A 16,457-nucleotide genomic window follows, 5' to 3' on the forward strand; every position below is an offset into this window, starting at 1 on the left:
AGAGAAATGGCCTTGTGCCTCAAACGCATTATGAGAGATAATTGCATAAATGCATACCCAGATGGGGTGAAATTAACACCGGCCCCAACTGCCAGGAATTTGGGTTTAACCTTCATAGCCACAGAGGCTCAGATCACAAAAGTAGTCCGAATCGCGTTTTTTCACCTGTGCCAAGCTAGGCTACTAGCGCCCTACCTGCCTCCAGAACACTTGGCCACAGTGACCTATGCAACGGTCTCTTCCAGACTAGACTATTGTAACTCGCCCTATGCAGGCCTACCCTGGGCTTTGATCTGGAAATTATCAGCTTATGCCCCCTGCAGAGCATTATACTCTGTGAGTAGGAATCTGCAAAACGGAGCTCTTCTGCAAAGCATATGGTTGAGGCCAGGATGGCGTCCCTGGTGATATCATCTGAGATCTTCATGTGATACCAACGAAGATCAGCTCGGATCCTTGCTCTCAGTTTCCCGATCTACATGCTGAACGGTGGGGGGAAGGCTGATGTTTGATGGTTTGCCATCTTGTTTAGTGTGATCTTATATTGTTACATTTTAAGGGTATTGTTGGGGATTTTTTTGTGTTTTATCGATTCTTGTAAAGACACCATTCCTGCGAGACACCCATGTGCGGCAGTACATAATTAGAATTATAACTAAATTATAAATAAATAAAATAGCCCAAATGGCTGATATATAGCCAGTAAGCACCTCAAAGAGCTCAATGCCACTTTATTCAGAGGAGTAATCTGCACTCTGAGCCCCTGGCCCAAGAGGTTCCCTGAGCTGTGGAAGCTCCACATCTACTTAGATGGGTTGGTGGAGAAGATGAACATGGTTCAGGTGCAAGCCTACATGAGTGAGTGTGGCCACCTTTCCCCTGACAGAGTATCTCGAGTGTGCTATGTGGGTTCCTATCTGGAGAAAGAGGCAGCGAACTGGGTGCCCCAGAGCTGCTGAACTCTGATCAGCACATGCAAGCCTTATAGCTGCATTTCAAAGATCCTTTGCAAGTGGATGCCATGCAAGCGCAGCTGCATAGCCTGCATCAGGGGACCAAGACAGTCTCCCAGTATACTGAGTTCCTCTGCTTGGCCACCAAAGTCTATGATTGGAATGAGGCCACCAAGGTCCCATTTTTCTGTGAGGGACTGCGGCAATGCATGGGGAAGACAAACCCCACCCCCCTGCTGGGATGGGTGCGTCTCGCAGGAGAGGCTTGGTTCTGGATTGTGGAAATGGTGATGCTTGGAATGCTGGGGAAGCTGCAAGGAAGCAACCTGATGTGGGTTGGAAAACCAAACCCCGGTGCATGCCCCTCTCGGATGCATCAGAGTACAACTGATGCAAAGAGAAAGGCTTGTGTTTGGGATGCAAGGGAACCGGCCACTTCCTCACTGACTGCCCATCAAAGAAAGGTGGGAAGCTGCCTGTGGGAGGTGCTGTGCCAGGCTCTTCGCCAGCCTCAAAGAAGCCATCCACCCATTTGGGGGCTAAAAGATGCCTCTTTAAGCAGCTTGTGTGCTCCGGACTCCACTGGTTGAACACCTGGCATCGCCATCGTCCGAGGAGGAAGCAGCTGAGAGCAGCATGTTAGTGGTATACAAGGCCAACTTGCTGTGAGACAGTCCCACCAGCAGGTCTCGGCCAGGTGCGTGAGATCAGTGAGTCCCATCCCTCTCCTGCTAACTCACCTGACTCTTTCTGACCTGGAGATAGCAGTAAGGATCTGAGTTCAAGGGGTGCTGGACTGAGGGTGCACCTGGACTTTAATTAATCCTGAGATGGTCCGGGCAATAGGAGTGGGCACGGAGAAAGTGAAAAGAACAGGCATTTCTCAAACCGGGAGCAGCTACACATCAGACAGCTCCCCTCCATTTAGATACTGAGGATCACTGGGAGAGAATACAGCCTGTAGCGGCCCTGAGGGTGGCATTCCCTTTTGGGAGGAGGGCGGGCGAGCGGCATGTTCCCCGGGCTGCGGGAGGGCAGGGGAGCTGCGTGGAGGGGGATGGGCATAGGAGGAGGGTGGGCGAGTGAGCATGCTGCCAGGGCCACGGGAAGGATGCCACGGCTGGGCGGCTGCCTGGCACTTCCGTGAGGGCCTCGGAGGTCTGAGGGCCGATACTCCCAAAATCACATTTGCCTTTTTAGCCACTGAGTCACACTGCTGACTCATATTCAATGTATGGTCTACTAAGACTCCTAGATTCGCACATACTACTGCCAAGACAAGTCTCCCCCATCTTATATTGGTGTATTTGGTTTTTCCTACCTAAATGCAGAACTTTATATTTGTCCCTATTGAACTTCATTTTATTCAGTTTAGCCCACTTCTCAAGCCTATCAAGATCATCCTGTATTCTGTTACTGCCTTCAGTTGTGTTTGCTACTCCTCCCAGTTTAGTATCGTCTGCAAATTTAATAAATATCCCCTCTAATCCCTCATCCAAATAATCTTTAACCACTCCTGCAGAGCGGATAAAATAAAACAGTAAAGGCCCCGAGGGCGGGCCCTGTCCGGGATGAAGAAGGGTGCTGATTGGCCCCTTCTCCTGGACTGACAATCCGTGGCCCCCCAATTGTCAGTCCGGCACCAAGGGACCGATTGCGAGCTATGCAGAGCGCGGCTCATGATTTGTCCCTTGGCGCCTGACTGATGAATTGGGAGGCGCTTCACAACTCCTGATCCGCCCCCCTCAAACATCGGCTGAATTCAGCCAACCGCCGCCATTTGCTGCCTCCCCGCCAAGAAGATAGGTAGGCACCGGGGTGGGGAGGGAAGGGGAGGCGGTGGCAGGGGGGCAGCGCTGACCCTGACTCTGTCCCGGCCCCGAAGTCGCCTCCGCTGATGGGAGAGCCCAGCAGAGACACTTCGGCCCCGGGACATAGCCTTCATGGCCGGGAAACACCTGACAGAATTAGGATCCATACCACATTATACCAACTTGTCAACAAGAATATCATGTGGAACCTTATCAAAAGCTTTACTGAAATCCAGATAAACTATGTCTACAACATTCCCCTGATCCAGCAAGTTATTCACTTTCTCGAAAAAAGTGATAAGGTTGGTCTGTCATGACTTGTTCTTGCGAAACCTGTGCTGAGTCTTAGAAATCACAGCTCTCAGTTCCAGCTGCTCAAGGACTGAATGTTTGATTATTTGTTCCAAAATTTTGCGAGCTACAGATATCAAGCTGATGGGTCGATAATTACCTGGATCCCCCTTTTTCTCTTTCTTGAAGATTTGGACAACATTTGCCCGCCTCCAATCGTCTGGTACCTCACCTGTTCTCCAAGAAGTGTCAAAAATAATGGACAGAGATGACATCTGTATGTTCTTGGATGTAGTTCATCTGGCCAAGAAGACTTTGTTTCATTTAAAGAAACTAGGTGTTTGTGGACTGTTCCAACAGTGACCTAGGCCACCAATCCCGTCCCCCATGCTGTGTTACATTTTTGCCACATTGATCACTATTTCCCTCACAAGAGAAGGCTGAGGAGAAATAGGAGTTAAGCAGTTCAGCCCTCTCTTCATCATCTGTTATCATTTCACTTTCTTGTCCTCGCAGTGGTCCTATGGTGTTCCTATTCTTTTTCTTGCTTGAAATATAATTAAAGAAGCCAGTATGGTGAAATGGTTAGGAGTGCGGACTTCTAATCTGGCATGCCGGGTTCGATTCTGCGCTCCCCCACATGCAGCCAGCTGGGTGACCTTGGGCTCGCCACGGCACTGATAAAACTGTTCTGACCGAGCAGTGATATCAGGGCTCTCTCAGCCTCACCCACCCCACAGGGTGTCTGTTGTGGGGAGAGGAATGGGAAGGCGACTGTAAGCCGCTTTGAGCCTCCTTTCGGTAGGGAAAAGCGGCATATAAGAACCAACTCTTCTTCTTCTCCTTCTTGTTATGTTTAGCAATTCTTGCTAGCCTGAGCTCATATTGAGCTTTAGCTTTTCTAACACCCCCCCCCCCTGCAATTATTGGTTATTTGTTTATACTCATCCTTGGTAATAAGGCCTTCCTTCCATTTCCTAAACAACTCTTTTTTATTCCTCAAATCTTTTCACAACTGCTTATGGAGCCCACTGGGCTTCCTTAGGCTCCTTCCTAAAAATGAAATTTTTTGCTTTTCTGGGTAACTGAAGATCCTCACCCCAACAATGTCAGTTTCCAGTTGGCAATCCCCTGGAATCCACTGGCAGTCTTCAAGCAAAGGCTGGATACACACTTTTCTTGGATGCTTTAGGATGCTTAGGGCTAATCCTGCGTTGAGCAGGGGGTAGGACTAGATGACCAGTATGGCCCCTTCCAACTCTATGATTCTATGAATTACAAGACAAAAGAGATTATACCCTATTGAGTTCCCTGTCCTCCCCTGACTCCACCCCCAAATAGTGAATAGCAGCCACAAACTCTTTCATGTCCATGTATCATCCTGATGCCCCCTGAGACAGATGATTTGCCTTAGGTCAGACTTTCTCAACTTTTTTACTGTTGAGAAGCCCCTGAAACATTCTTCAAGCATCAAGAAACCCCAAAAGTGGTACAATCATGCTGAATATGACTAAGAAGCATGGCTGTGGACACATTCCCCCCCACACACACCCCGGGCCCCTCTCCTTCCAATCCCCTTCAAGCCCATCATCGGCCATTGGCAGGGGAAGGTCAACATGACCATATATGATCATCACATCACATAAATGCTTTACAAATGTTAAAAATACATAAAAATCAATTAACTCCCAATGATTCAGCAATCCCTTCCAGGGCCATCAGGAAACCCCAGGGCTTCTGGAAACCCTAGTGGACAAAGCTTGCCTAAGGTAAACGTAAAGGTATCCCCTGTGCAAGCACCGGGTCATGTCTGACCCTTGGGGTGACGTCCTCTAGCGTTTTCATGGCAGACTCAATACAGGGTGGTTTGCCAGTGCCTTCCACAGTCATTACCGTTTCCCCCCCAGCAAGCTGGGTACTCATTTTACTGACCTCGGAAGGATGGAAGGCTGAGTCAACCTTGAACCGACTGCTGGGATTGAACGCCCAGCCTCTTGGGCAGAGCTTTCAGACAGCATGTCTGCTGCCTTACCACTCTGCGCCACAAGAGGCTCTAGGTAGACCTTTGCTTAAATCTACTGTGTTCTTTTGTTTGTTTTTTGTTTTTACATTAGATGGGTTTGTATTTTTTCCCAGCTTTTCAATTTTTCTCCGCTGCACCTGCATTTTTTTAAATTCAACATTGTGCCATTTCATTGAATCTGTAATATTTTGTAATCTGCCTTGAATCTCAGTCAGAGAGTGGCTATAGACAACGATGGTGGTGGTAGTAGTGATACTTTGTTGTTGTTGCTGTTAGGTGCAAAGTTGTGTCCGACCCATCGCGACCCCATGGACAATGATCCTCCAGGCCTTCCTGTCCTCTACCATTCCCCGGAGTCCATTTAAGTTTGCACCTACTGCTTCAGTGACTCGATCCAGCCACCTCATTCTCTGTCGCCCCCTTCTTCTTCTGCCCTCGATCGCTCCCAGCATTAGGCTCTTCTCCAGGGAGTCCTTCCTTCTCATGAGGTGGCCAAAGTATTTGAGTGTTATCTTCAGGATCTGGCCTTCAAAGGAGCAGCCAGGGCTGATCTCCTCTAGGACTGACCGGTTTGTTCGCCTTGCAGTCCAAGGGACTCGCAAGAGTCTTCTCCAGCACCAGAGTTCAAAAGCCTCAGTTCTTTGACGCTCGGCCTTCCTTATGGTCCAACTTTCACAGCCATACATTGCAACCGGGAAGACCATAGCCTTGACTAGATGTGCTGTTTTTGGCAGGGTCATGTCTCTGCTTCTTAGGATGCTGTCTAGATTTGCCATAGCTTTCCTCCCCAGGAGCAAACATCTTTTAATTTCTTTGCTGCAGTTCCCATCTGCAGTCATCTTGGAGCCCAGGAAAATAAAATCTGTCACTACCTCCATTTCTTCCCCATCTGTTTGCCAGGAATTGAGAGGGCCGGATGCCATGATCTTTGTTTTCTTGATGTTGACTTTCAAGCCAACTTTTGCACAGGCTCTTTAGTTCCTCTTCACTTACTGCCATTAGAGTGGTATCATCTGCATATCTGAGGTTGTTGATATTTCTCCATGCAATCTTGATCCCAATTTGTGACTCATCTAACCCCGCCTTTCTCATGAGTGATACTACAAATACTAATTACAATAATAGTTGTTCCCAAAGAGTGAACACAGAGCGTCGCAGAAATCTCTGGTAAATTAGTGGAACATTTGTCATGTCCTTGGGGTTATCCAAACAATCTTTACCCCTCTCCTTTCCCCAGCATGTCATGGATTGATTGGTGAGATGGGAGCTACAGAACAGTGAGACTGGCATCGATTACTGGGGAGAGATCCAAGTGAGAAGCCACTCTATGAGATATGAGTCTTCAACCATCTCCTTCCCTAAGGGCCCTGAAAGCGTATCTTGGCTGGGGGAACTCAGGTGTTAACGTGGGGGCAGGAGAGGGTTTCAAATCAAACCTCCTCAGAAGAACACACATTTTACTTGTATCAGGTTTATTCATGAAATGCAAATGCTGGTACAGAAATCAAAGAATTTGTTATATTTCTTACCAAATTAGGTACCAATAATATAAGGTAAAAGGCTTGTCACAGTATAAGAGATGCTATGCACAATAAACAAGGTAAGATCACAAGAACAGATTGGTATGCATTTTTAAATGAAAATTCTGATTTGAGTTCTGTGATTCTTCAGTAGTCTTTGGACCAGCAGGGAGGGAGAAAGATGGCTTCAAATCCGGAACTATCTAGGCAGAATTCTTTTTGTTTTTTCATGCTGGAATTAGCTTTTTAAACGAAAATTCTGATTTGAGTTCTGTGATTCTTCAGTAGTCTTTGGACCAGCAGGGAGGGAGAAAGATGGCTTCAAATCCGGAACTATCTAGGCAGAATTCTTTTGTTTTTTCATGCTGGAATTAGCTTGGGACTCCATTGAAAAAAATAAGCTTCAAATCTAAAATTCAAATCCAGTTTCCTTGTTTACTCATTTTTATTTCTAGTCCCATGAACAATTCCATGCATTTTGCACCTGGGACTCTTTACCAGTTGGCATCTTGGGTCTTTGGGGCAGGGCATCATGACTGTCAAGGCTCAGTAGCTTTTCTCCGAACATTCTCTGCATCTTCCACAATGTTCTTCAGGCAGCTCCTCAGCAGGAAGAATGTGGTGACGAAGGAACTAACTCCTCCATACAGAGAGCCCAACACTGGTATAAAATCCAAGACAAGTTCTACTGTCGTCAAGGTCGCCCAAACAAAGGACCGGGTCAGGAGGTCAATTACCAATTGGATTGTAATCTCACTGGACATTGGGGATTTTTTGATAACAGATTTCAGCACGCCATAATCTTTGCCAAACATTTTGGCAACTCTGTGCAGGGACTCTTCATCCAAGCCAAAGACTTTGTTGAAATGAAGCAATGCATTTACCAAGATTTTAAGATCACAAGCCAAAGAAAGTCCTGGAACAGGAACCACTCCAATAGCACAGGATAAAAAAGCGAGTTTCCATATAAGGGATTCCATAGCATCCATTTTCTTTTGGAGGGTTTTTCTTGAGAAAAGTGGCATAGACAGAATTAAGGCATGTCTCTTGAGGTCATCCAGGTCGTTTTCTAAGGTTTCTTGCAGATCTGAGAAATCAAATTTACTCAAATATCGGCTGGAGATTAGGAAAACTCTTGGATCAGATTCTCCTGCCTCTGTCAGTTCATGACAACAAGCTTTATGTATCTTCTGAATGGATTTGTCCAGATTAAAGTTTGGGTCCCTGCTTTCAGCAGCTATACTGTCATCCATTTTGGAGCGCACAAAGTAGAATTTCTTCTTCATTTTCTGAATTTCATGGGCCAGGAGGACGTCATTCTCAGTGAAACGTTCTGAACCCACAATCATAAAGAAATCATACTGGTTAAAACTGACCTTCTTTAGGTAATCCTCTGGTCTAAATTCAGGTGTCCCAATTCCTGGCAGATCCCAAATAGTTACATTCGGAAATAAGGGATGTGGGTAGGCACAACACTCCATAGTTGTTTGCGTTATTCCAACCTCTGCTGCACCTTCTTCATAATCGGTCATGCCCCTCAGGGCATTGACAAGGGATGATTTGCCAGCCCCTGAGACCCCTGTGACAGCTATGTCAAGCCTGACGTTTTGTAATTCATTCAATTCTTGATGAATTTCCTTAGCCACCACTTCAGGATTTCTATTCCTCAGAACATCCTTCATCTTGACAATGTTAATGTTTAAAGCTTTATTAAGAAAGAAGCCAAGTATTCTACTTCTGTTGGATATGCTGGTTGATCTAGGAAACAGAAACAAATAGGTAATTTATTTAGGGAGTCTTAGGAAAATCCTGCCCTCACCTCTGTTGAAGGTCTCAGAGGGCCTGATCTCATCAAGCAAATTGTTCCACCTGGCCAGGGACAGAGCTGAAAAAGCCCTGGCCCTTGTTGAGACCAGGGTCAGTTATGCACAACAGGAAAACTCACTAAAAGTCTGCAAAAAAAGATGTTTCAAATGTTTAATCATGGTGGTTTTGCCATGGAAAAGCCATCAGAGTATTTTTGAATATGCATGGCACTCACCCTTCATGGCATTTTCTGAATCATTTCCTTGCAGCATTATAAACTTGCTATGCCAGATTCATCCCTGTAAGCTGCTCCCAGGGATGCTGTTTCTGGCATGCATAAACATACTGTCTTTTCTGTCTCTTCCCTTGAGCTGTCTTACATCAATGCCTGGATGGAAAGCCCATGAACTACGATTCCCATGAGGCTCTGCCAGGAGCGTGTGTCAGTCAGTTGATTTTGCTGCTGACCCCCGCCTACCATTGAATTTTCAGAACAATTTGTTTTATTTATTTATTTAGACAAAAGCTTCCTCAAGTGCAGAATCCATGACTTCGATCTACTATGGTAAGCAAAATTACATTAAAAACTGTGTTGTAAAAGGGGGCATTTAAAAGCGTCAGTAATCTGATGATGATTAAAAACTGTGAGCGCATAACCTGCCCAATTTTATTTCTTTGGGGCCGGGGTCCCTGAGTAGGTTCTGATTACTTGATCTTAGTGCTCTTTGGGGGAGATATGGGGAGGTATGCATTTTTAAACACACTTTTTGTTCATACGCAAAGAAAATCAAATAAAAGATTCATGAAACAACGTACTTTTCAGCCAGTCTTAACATATGTTTCCTTAAAGCTTCCGTTTCATTCTCTAAGGTTCTTTGCAGGAGGGGGAAATCGTACTTTTCCGGAAACCAACTGGAGGTGAGGAAAATCTTTGGAGAAGAAATGCCAGCCTCCACCAAGTTATCAACACAGTATTTCCTGACCTGTTGAAGGGTTGCTTCCTCATTGAAAGCTGGATTCAGTTTTTCATTGCTAATGCTGACGTCCATTTTAGACCACACAAAGTAGAACTGCTTCTTCAGTCTCTTAATTGCATGGGACAGCTGGATGTCATAGACAGTGAAGCGATTCGAAGCGACGATTATGAAGAAATCATATTGGCTGTAATTTACCCTTTCAAGATACTGCTCGGCTTTAAAATTAGGGGTCCCAATTCCTGGGAGGTCCCATATTATTACATCTGGAATGGTGGGGTGGGGATAACCCACAGGCTCTGTTGTTCCTTCTATCACATCAGTTAAGGCTGCTGCCTCATCAAAATCGGATAGACCCTGCAGGGCGTTGACAAGGGATGATTTGCCAGCACCTGATACCCCTGTGATGGCAATCTCAAGAGTGGCTTTTCCTGGCTTCTTTTCAGGTTCACTCCTTACCACTGGTGTCGAACTTTGCCCACCCATGGTGCTTCTAGGAGATTCGGTTCACCTGAAAAATAAATATAAATATTTTGATCCTTAACTCCTCTATATATTGCTCCATCACATTTTACTCTCACTATCTGGATTCAACTTGGAGGGGGGGATTTATTTTAGGCTCCCAAGGTAGAAAACCGCTCATTAGATGCAGATCTTTACAATATTTATTTATAAAAATATTTATCTCAACCAGAGGCCCTTAACTAAGTTATTCCTTCCTAGAGTATTTTCCACTAACAACAGCCCCCCACCTATGCATTCAGGAACTGATTGGTGGCTGCTGATTGGCTTGTTGTCCAGCAGCATTGACTGAAGACAGTTTGTTAGAACTGGGGCTGTTCATACAGCTTCTGTGAATTGATGGTTGTAGCTGCGAAAAGGCAACCGCAGTTTCCCAAATTGCATTCAAATGACCTTTGCTATGATAGAAGCACTTGTAATTACTGATGTAATCCGGAAGCTTTCCTGCAGAGGCAAGGTCCAGAGATGGCCCTACAAATGCCTCGAGCAAATTCTGTGACTTGCAACTTCATGCTGCAGGTCCAAAAGTGAGGGCCATTCCGCACTCGTTCAAAATTGCACAATGGTTGCAAATTGAAATCGCTACTGATTTGCTGTTATGCACAACGTCGTTGACAATCTGCCACACTCCTGAAACCGATCCGCAAAAAGCGCTTCATTGTAGCGCTTTCAGAGAAATCCCAAAAAGTGGATTCACCCTCCGGAAAGCTCTACACTCTTGCAACCAATCTGCAACACTAGCGGGACAGTTCTGTGCGTTACCATTGTTGCGGTTTCTGCAAAGTCCCTCCCCCTGGCTCTCTCCTCTGATCTATTCAACATTTTCATGCGCCCTCTTGCAGAACTGTTATGGAAGTTTGGGCTGGGTTGTCATCAATATGCAGATGACAGGTTAGTGGTCCCTGGCCCTAAAGATGTCCACCTGGCTTCAACAGGGGCCAGAGCCTTCTCTGTCCTGGCCCCCACCTGGTGGAATGAGCTCCCAGAGGAGATCAGGGTCCTGACGGAACTAAAGCAGTTCCGCAGGGCCCGCAAAAGGGAGCTCTTCTGCCAGGCCTTTGGCTGAGGCCAGGCACAATCGATCAACAACATCAGCAGGGCCCCTACCCCCTCCCCCTCCCCCCAGAAGTCCATCAAGATTCCTGGACCTGTTTGTATTATTATTGTTTAATGTTATAATGTTACCCTGCTGTTAAAGTTGCATAATAATGTTATAGTTATTTATATGGTTTCTTGTATAGTTCTCAGTTTTATGTAAACCGCCCCGAGCCCTCGGGGAGGACTGTATATAAATGTGAAAAATAAATAAATATCCAAAGCAGCTTACCAGGAGACAATTTTACTATAAGACAGCCTTTTGGAAGGACAAGAAATTGTAGCTGGTTAAAAATGAAATTAGAAGTTAAAAGCTCCACTAAACTCGGTTCAAATACAGGGGGGAAAGTTCCTTCCTCCTAGTGTGTATGACAATCTGCAGACAACCTGCAATCAACTACCAGAGACATGGTTCCACTACTGAAAAGGGTAACAGCAACCCAGATACTGGGAGAAACTGGGAGAAAGTGCATCAGTTCAGTTCATAGTTCATTATGTGCCCAGTTCGTGAACCATGAACATTTAAGGTGTAAACAAACTAGTGTAGTTCCTGTGGTTTGTGAAGTGATATAATCCTGCCTCCATCATTATATGAGACCCCCCCTTGCTGACTTTCTTCTACCTGCTCTCCATTTTTGGATTTACAGGGTATCAATTACTGCTCCCCCAAGAAGGTACCCACATTCCATTGTTTCCAGGGAAGGGGATGAAACGATCTCTCCCAAAAGCCATGGCAATAGAAGTCCAGCAGAAAAGAATCAAAGTTCCCAAGGATCTCTTCATTAGAAACTGAAGGGGGCACGGGTATTTTTGCAAGCCCAGCAGAACTAGCACAATGTTCTAGTGTCCAGCAGAACCCAGTGACAATATGGCAATGTTTGCTCTATATCACATTCTTTAAAATTTTCCGCTGCTGCATGGAGATGTATGCAAGGGGTTAGCATAACATTTTGAGACACATTATTTTCCCTTTATAATTCTTCCCCACAACCAACTTGCAAAATAATTATATGCACTTTGAAAGCAAGTTTAATTTTGGTTGGTGCTAATTGTCAGAAGCCTGGGCATTCTGTCACGTGATTTTAATTGGTCTCTGTAAATGATGATTGATACTGTATGGTTTGCCTGACATGTGATGCATCACAGTGCTGGTTCCCTTCACACCTCACGGCCACATTTCTAGTTGCTTCCCACACTAAGGCTGTACTCCCTTCAGCTCAACTGCCCTTCTGTGCAAAGTACCTTGATTAAGGAGAATGTTGACTCTGTTTTGAAACCTGAGTCATCACCTCAGGGGGGGAAAGGGCGTTTTATATATGTGAACCCCTGCTTATGCATTTAGTTCTGTCTTCAAGTACGTTAGATGCTTTCCGCTTGAGAATAAAGAAACTTACCAAATAGAAGTTTTCTTGTCTTCAAGTTTGGAGTTCTGACACTAATAAGAATATTATATGGAATCTGAAAATCTACTAATACACTGAGTCATCAAACAACATTGATCAGGTCCTGGAAAAAAAATGGCACTGTCTCCTTTGGATAATAATTAAATACATTTACTTACAGTGATGGGCTTCTTCTCCAATTGGTTAATTGTATCAAGAAACATAGATGGGGAGCATGGGCATGGGATTGGGGTCACTATGGCTGAGCAGGTAGTTGCAAATTTCCTGCCTTCCAACTCTATGAATCTATGATTATGGGTTCTGACTGAGGTAAATTTGGTAATAATACACTTCCTTTTGGTTACAGTTACTTATTGACGCACTCACTATTTCTCTGGCATACAAGCAGACTTAAGCAGAAGTATCCACATTGTCTGACTGACAAATTCCATTAACAGAGAAGACTGGCTGTAAGCAGTTATTCATTCATGCATCATGCACCCCTCCAGCTTAAAAAGTGCTTCCATGAAAGGATGTATAAAATCCAACAAGGGTCAGCCATCAAATATTTCCATACTTAAAGGCTTTGGGGATGGTGCAGGAATGGGGCCTATGTTGACCTAGGGTGAATAACAAGAAGAAGACAGGAGGTGATGAATAAGTGTAAAAACTAAGATGTATTCTCCTCATAATAAGCAAATAATCCATTTGTGATTTTCTTTATTTCCAGTATCCAGATCAGGAGTGCCCAACCCTTCTGAGCCTGTGGGAACCTTCGGAATTCTGACATATTATGATGGTGCAACCACAAAATGGCTGCCATAAAATAGCCACATGGGGAGTCACAAAATGGCTGCCATAAAATAGCCACATGGGGAGTCACAAAATGGCTGCCATAAAATAGCCACATGGGGAGTCACAAAATGCTGCCGAAGCTTCCTTCAGTCACCCAGTGCTTGAGCTGTGGTGGGAGTGGCTGACAAAGTAATGTTAATTAAAAAAAAATCTGCATAGCCAATCAAACCTCCAATAGCCAATCAAAAGCCTTGCTGGGCAAAAACCTGTCTTGATGGTTCCATCCATTTTCTTTTTGTTTGTTTGTTTCTCTTTAAGAAAGAAATCTGCTTTGCAGATTTAAGAGCAGTGGCTTCTAATCTGTCAAGCCGGGTTTGATTCCCCACTCCTCCACATGCAGCCAGCTGGGTGACCTTGGGTTAGTCATGTTGGTGTAATCTGGGAGTTTATGTTGTAAAAAAAAATTGCATAGTTAATGTATAAATGATGAGACCAGACAAGGCAGTTATACTATACATATTAAAAGACAATTTTATTAGCTAACAGGATAAGGGTAACTGGATAGGGGAAAGGTGGTAAACAAGCATGAGGCAATGGCCCTTAAACAAATCTACATATCTATAAACAGACCCCATGACCCACTCTTCTGTCCCCACTAGCAACAAGTGTAAACAAATAGTTAACCCTTTAAATGACAGACTGTGGCTGACTCTTGCTAAGAGACAAAGTCTAACAAGTCAAAGTTCTGTTAGACCTGTTCTCAAAGACCAGTTCACTTAGAGCTTCCTCAGTCCCACCTACCTCACAGGGTGTCTGTTGTGGGGGAAGGAAGGGAAGGCTATTGCAAGCCTGTTTTCGACTCCTTCTGGTAAAGGAAAGTGGGGTGTAAAAATGACTCTTCTTTTTTTGAAAGGAAATAAACCTTAGTATTTGAAACAATGTCAGTCCTGTTCACAAACCAGCAGTCACTGAAACACAGAAGCAGAGAGGTTGACAAATAGCAAAGAGAGAGTCTGGCTTACTGTTCCGGATCAAGGTTTGCTCGGAGAGGTGGAAGAATCTGCAGAGCCTCTAAACTCCCAGTGCGAGCAGAAGCTTGCTTCTGGAGGGGGAGGCCTCTCCTTCCTCCCTTTATAAAGCATCTGTGGTCTTTGCTGCCTTTTCTAAGAATAGCCCAAGTCAACCAGAAGTAAAAGGAAAACTGTCTGTTCAGAGTTTCAGCTCCACTCCCTCCCATTTTTCCATCCCTCTGGAATGAAAGGGATTTACAGGAACGATCCAGCCGTTTGAGGCTTTTCCAGATAGTGTTGATCCTCTGGGGCAGATCAGAATGCCAGGATAAGAGTGTCAAATCCATTTTGCTTGTGGCATTTATAGATGAATCAACAAACGAACACCAAGATCTGAGTTTATTTAAGCTGAAGTGTCTAGGAGGAAGCTAACTGCCGTGCACACAGAGGGCGGCCTGCACAGTCTTTGCACAACAAAACCCCTGACATCTGAAACAGGGTGTCATGAACCCCGATTCACGCCCCCCTCCCTGGTGTTTCCTGCGGTCCTCCTGGACTAGATTTGTAAAGCTGTAAATGCTTCCCTGACTCCTAGCCTCCTCTGCATTTCACTGATGTTCCCAGCGGGGCCCAGCCATCTCTAATTCCAAGGACGTTGTTGAGCCGGCGGAGACGAAACAGCAATGTAACTGTTCCGATCAAAGGGGAGCCATCTGACTTAGCTGGGAAACTTTGCACCTCTTGGTATCTCATGCTCTCCCGTCTAAACCTTAACCCACCCCTCCCCTATTGGATCACCTCTATAAGAATCACCTAATGTCTATTCTGCCTTGGTATCTGCCAAGACCTTTCCTCGTGTCCTTCGTGTTGTCTGTTTAATAAAGCTACTTTGGATTTCACAAGCCTCTTGTGGCGCAGATTGGTAAGGCAGCAGACATGCAGTCTGAAAGCTCTGCCCACGAGGCTGGGAGTTCGATCCCAGCAGCCGGCTCAAGGTTGACTCAGCTTTCCATCCTTCCGAGGTCGGTAAAATGAGTTTGCTGGGGGGTAAACGGTAATGACTGGGGAAGGCACTGGCAAACCACCCCGTATTGAGTCTGCCATGAAAACGCTGGAGGGCGTCACCCCAAGGGTCAGGCATGACTCGGTGCTTGCACAGGGGGATACTTTGGATTTCAACTGCCTGGGAATCCTGGATGTTAATTTATCACGGACTTCGCTGACAGGGCTTGGCCTGATCCCTGACACAGGGTGTGCTGACATCCAGCCCCAGACAGTTGACCAAGGCTGGTTAGAACCGGGAATGCAAGGAGTCTCGGAGGAACTCCAGACCGCAGTACAAAGATCATCAGATGGACATCCATTTGGGTGTGCACACTGACGAAATGCTTATTAGAATCTCCTCCTCAACTTGCCATTTTTAAGCAATGTACTGCCCCTCCCCCCTCCCAGTATCAAGAAAGGGGGTTAAATAAGAATAGGCGTGACAGAAAGAGTGTAACCCAGAGTACCCGAACCAAAAGGGAGAATGGAAGAACTTTCTGCAGTCGGTGTAGGGCAGGGGTAGTCAAACTCCTGATGTCCATGAACTACAATTCCCATGGGCCCCTGCCAGAATTGTAGTCCGTGGACATCTGGAGGGCTGCAGTTTGATTACTCCTGGAGTAGGGTATAAATTAGATGTGTGATTCTGTGCTTATCGAGCTGTCGGCTATGCTGACATGCTTCCATATAAAATGCATTTTGTATGCCAAAAGAGAATTTGGTGTCTGACTCTCTGTTTCCAGTTTCATCAGAGTTGAATACTTCAGCTAGGGTCGTGGCCCTACGGCCAGGGTCATTCTTAACAAGAATACCCCTGGTTTGCAGCTCCCCAACTGAAAACCATCCTTTTAGTATTTACTAATTTAGTCTATTAACCACTTTTCTGCTCCAAGGCTGCTTGCAGCAGTTTACAAGCCCTGCACAAATGCATGATATACAGATTCCATATAAGTGATAGTATTTTACAAAATAAAAATGAAATCCTAATAATAATTTACAATTGAAAATACATTAAAATATATCTCGGAAAAGTGCCAAGGTATAAAAAAGAGACAAGGTTGTTTGCTCCATATTGATGTCACAGTTTGTCTGGAAAGGGGGCCAGTTTGTCCAAGGGGGCCAGTATGTATGTATATATTTAAAAAAATATTCCTAACAGAGTTGACTTGATGGATATAGGGAGGGGGGCAGCTGAAATCAGATGTTTCCAAGGCCTCAACCATAGGCCTGG

The 16,457-nt window shown here is 45.3% G+C and overlaps 1 protein-coding gene across 1 annotated transcript; it reads right to left on the bottom strand.

The window, feature by feature from the left end:
- Window positions 1–6,544: 6,544 nt before the first annotated feature.
- On the bottom strand, window positions 6,545–14,326 carry LOC143837250 (interferon-inducible GTPase 5-like). Its single transcript, XM_077336860.1, has 3 exons — window positions 14,195–14,326; window positions 9,221–9,889; window positions 6,545–8,356 (listed from the first exon to the last, which is right to left on the bottom strand). Exons 2-3 carry the CDS (start codon window positions 9,862–9,864, stop codon window positions 7,138–7,140), a joined length of 1,863 nt encoding a protein of 620 aa, XP_077192975.1. The 5' UTR covers window positions 9,865–9,889; window positions 14,195–14,326; the 3' UTR covers window positions 6,545–7,137.
- Window positions 14,327–16,457: the final 2,131 nt, after the last annotated feature.

Source organism: Paroedura picta, chromosome 5 (genome assembly GCF_049243985.1).
Source record: "Paroedura picta isolate Pp20150507F chromosome 5, Ppicta_v3.0, whole genome shotgun sequence".
In the NCBI taxonomy this organism is placed as follows: domain Eukaryota; kingdom Metazoa; phylum Chordata; class Lepidosauria; order Squamata; family Gekkonidae; genus Paroedura; species Paroedura picta.

What these genes read in the sequence shown, in the direction of transcription:
- LOC143837250 (XM_077336860.1), bottom strand. Translation starts at nt 9,864, where the DNA reads ATGGGTGGGCAAAGTTCGACACCAGTGGTAAGGAGTGAACCTGAAAAG. An exon ending in ATGTTAAGACTGGCTGAAAA is followed by an intron (nt 8,357 to 9,220) that starts GTACGTTGTTTC and finishes TCTGTTTCCTAG; the next exon opens with ATCAACCAGCATATCCAACA.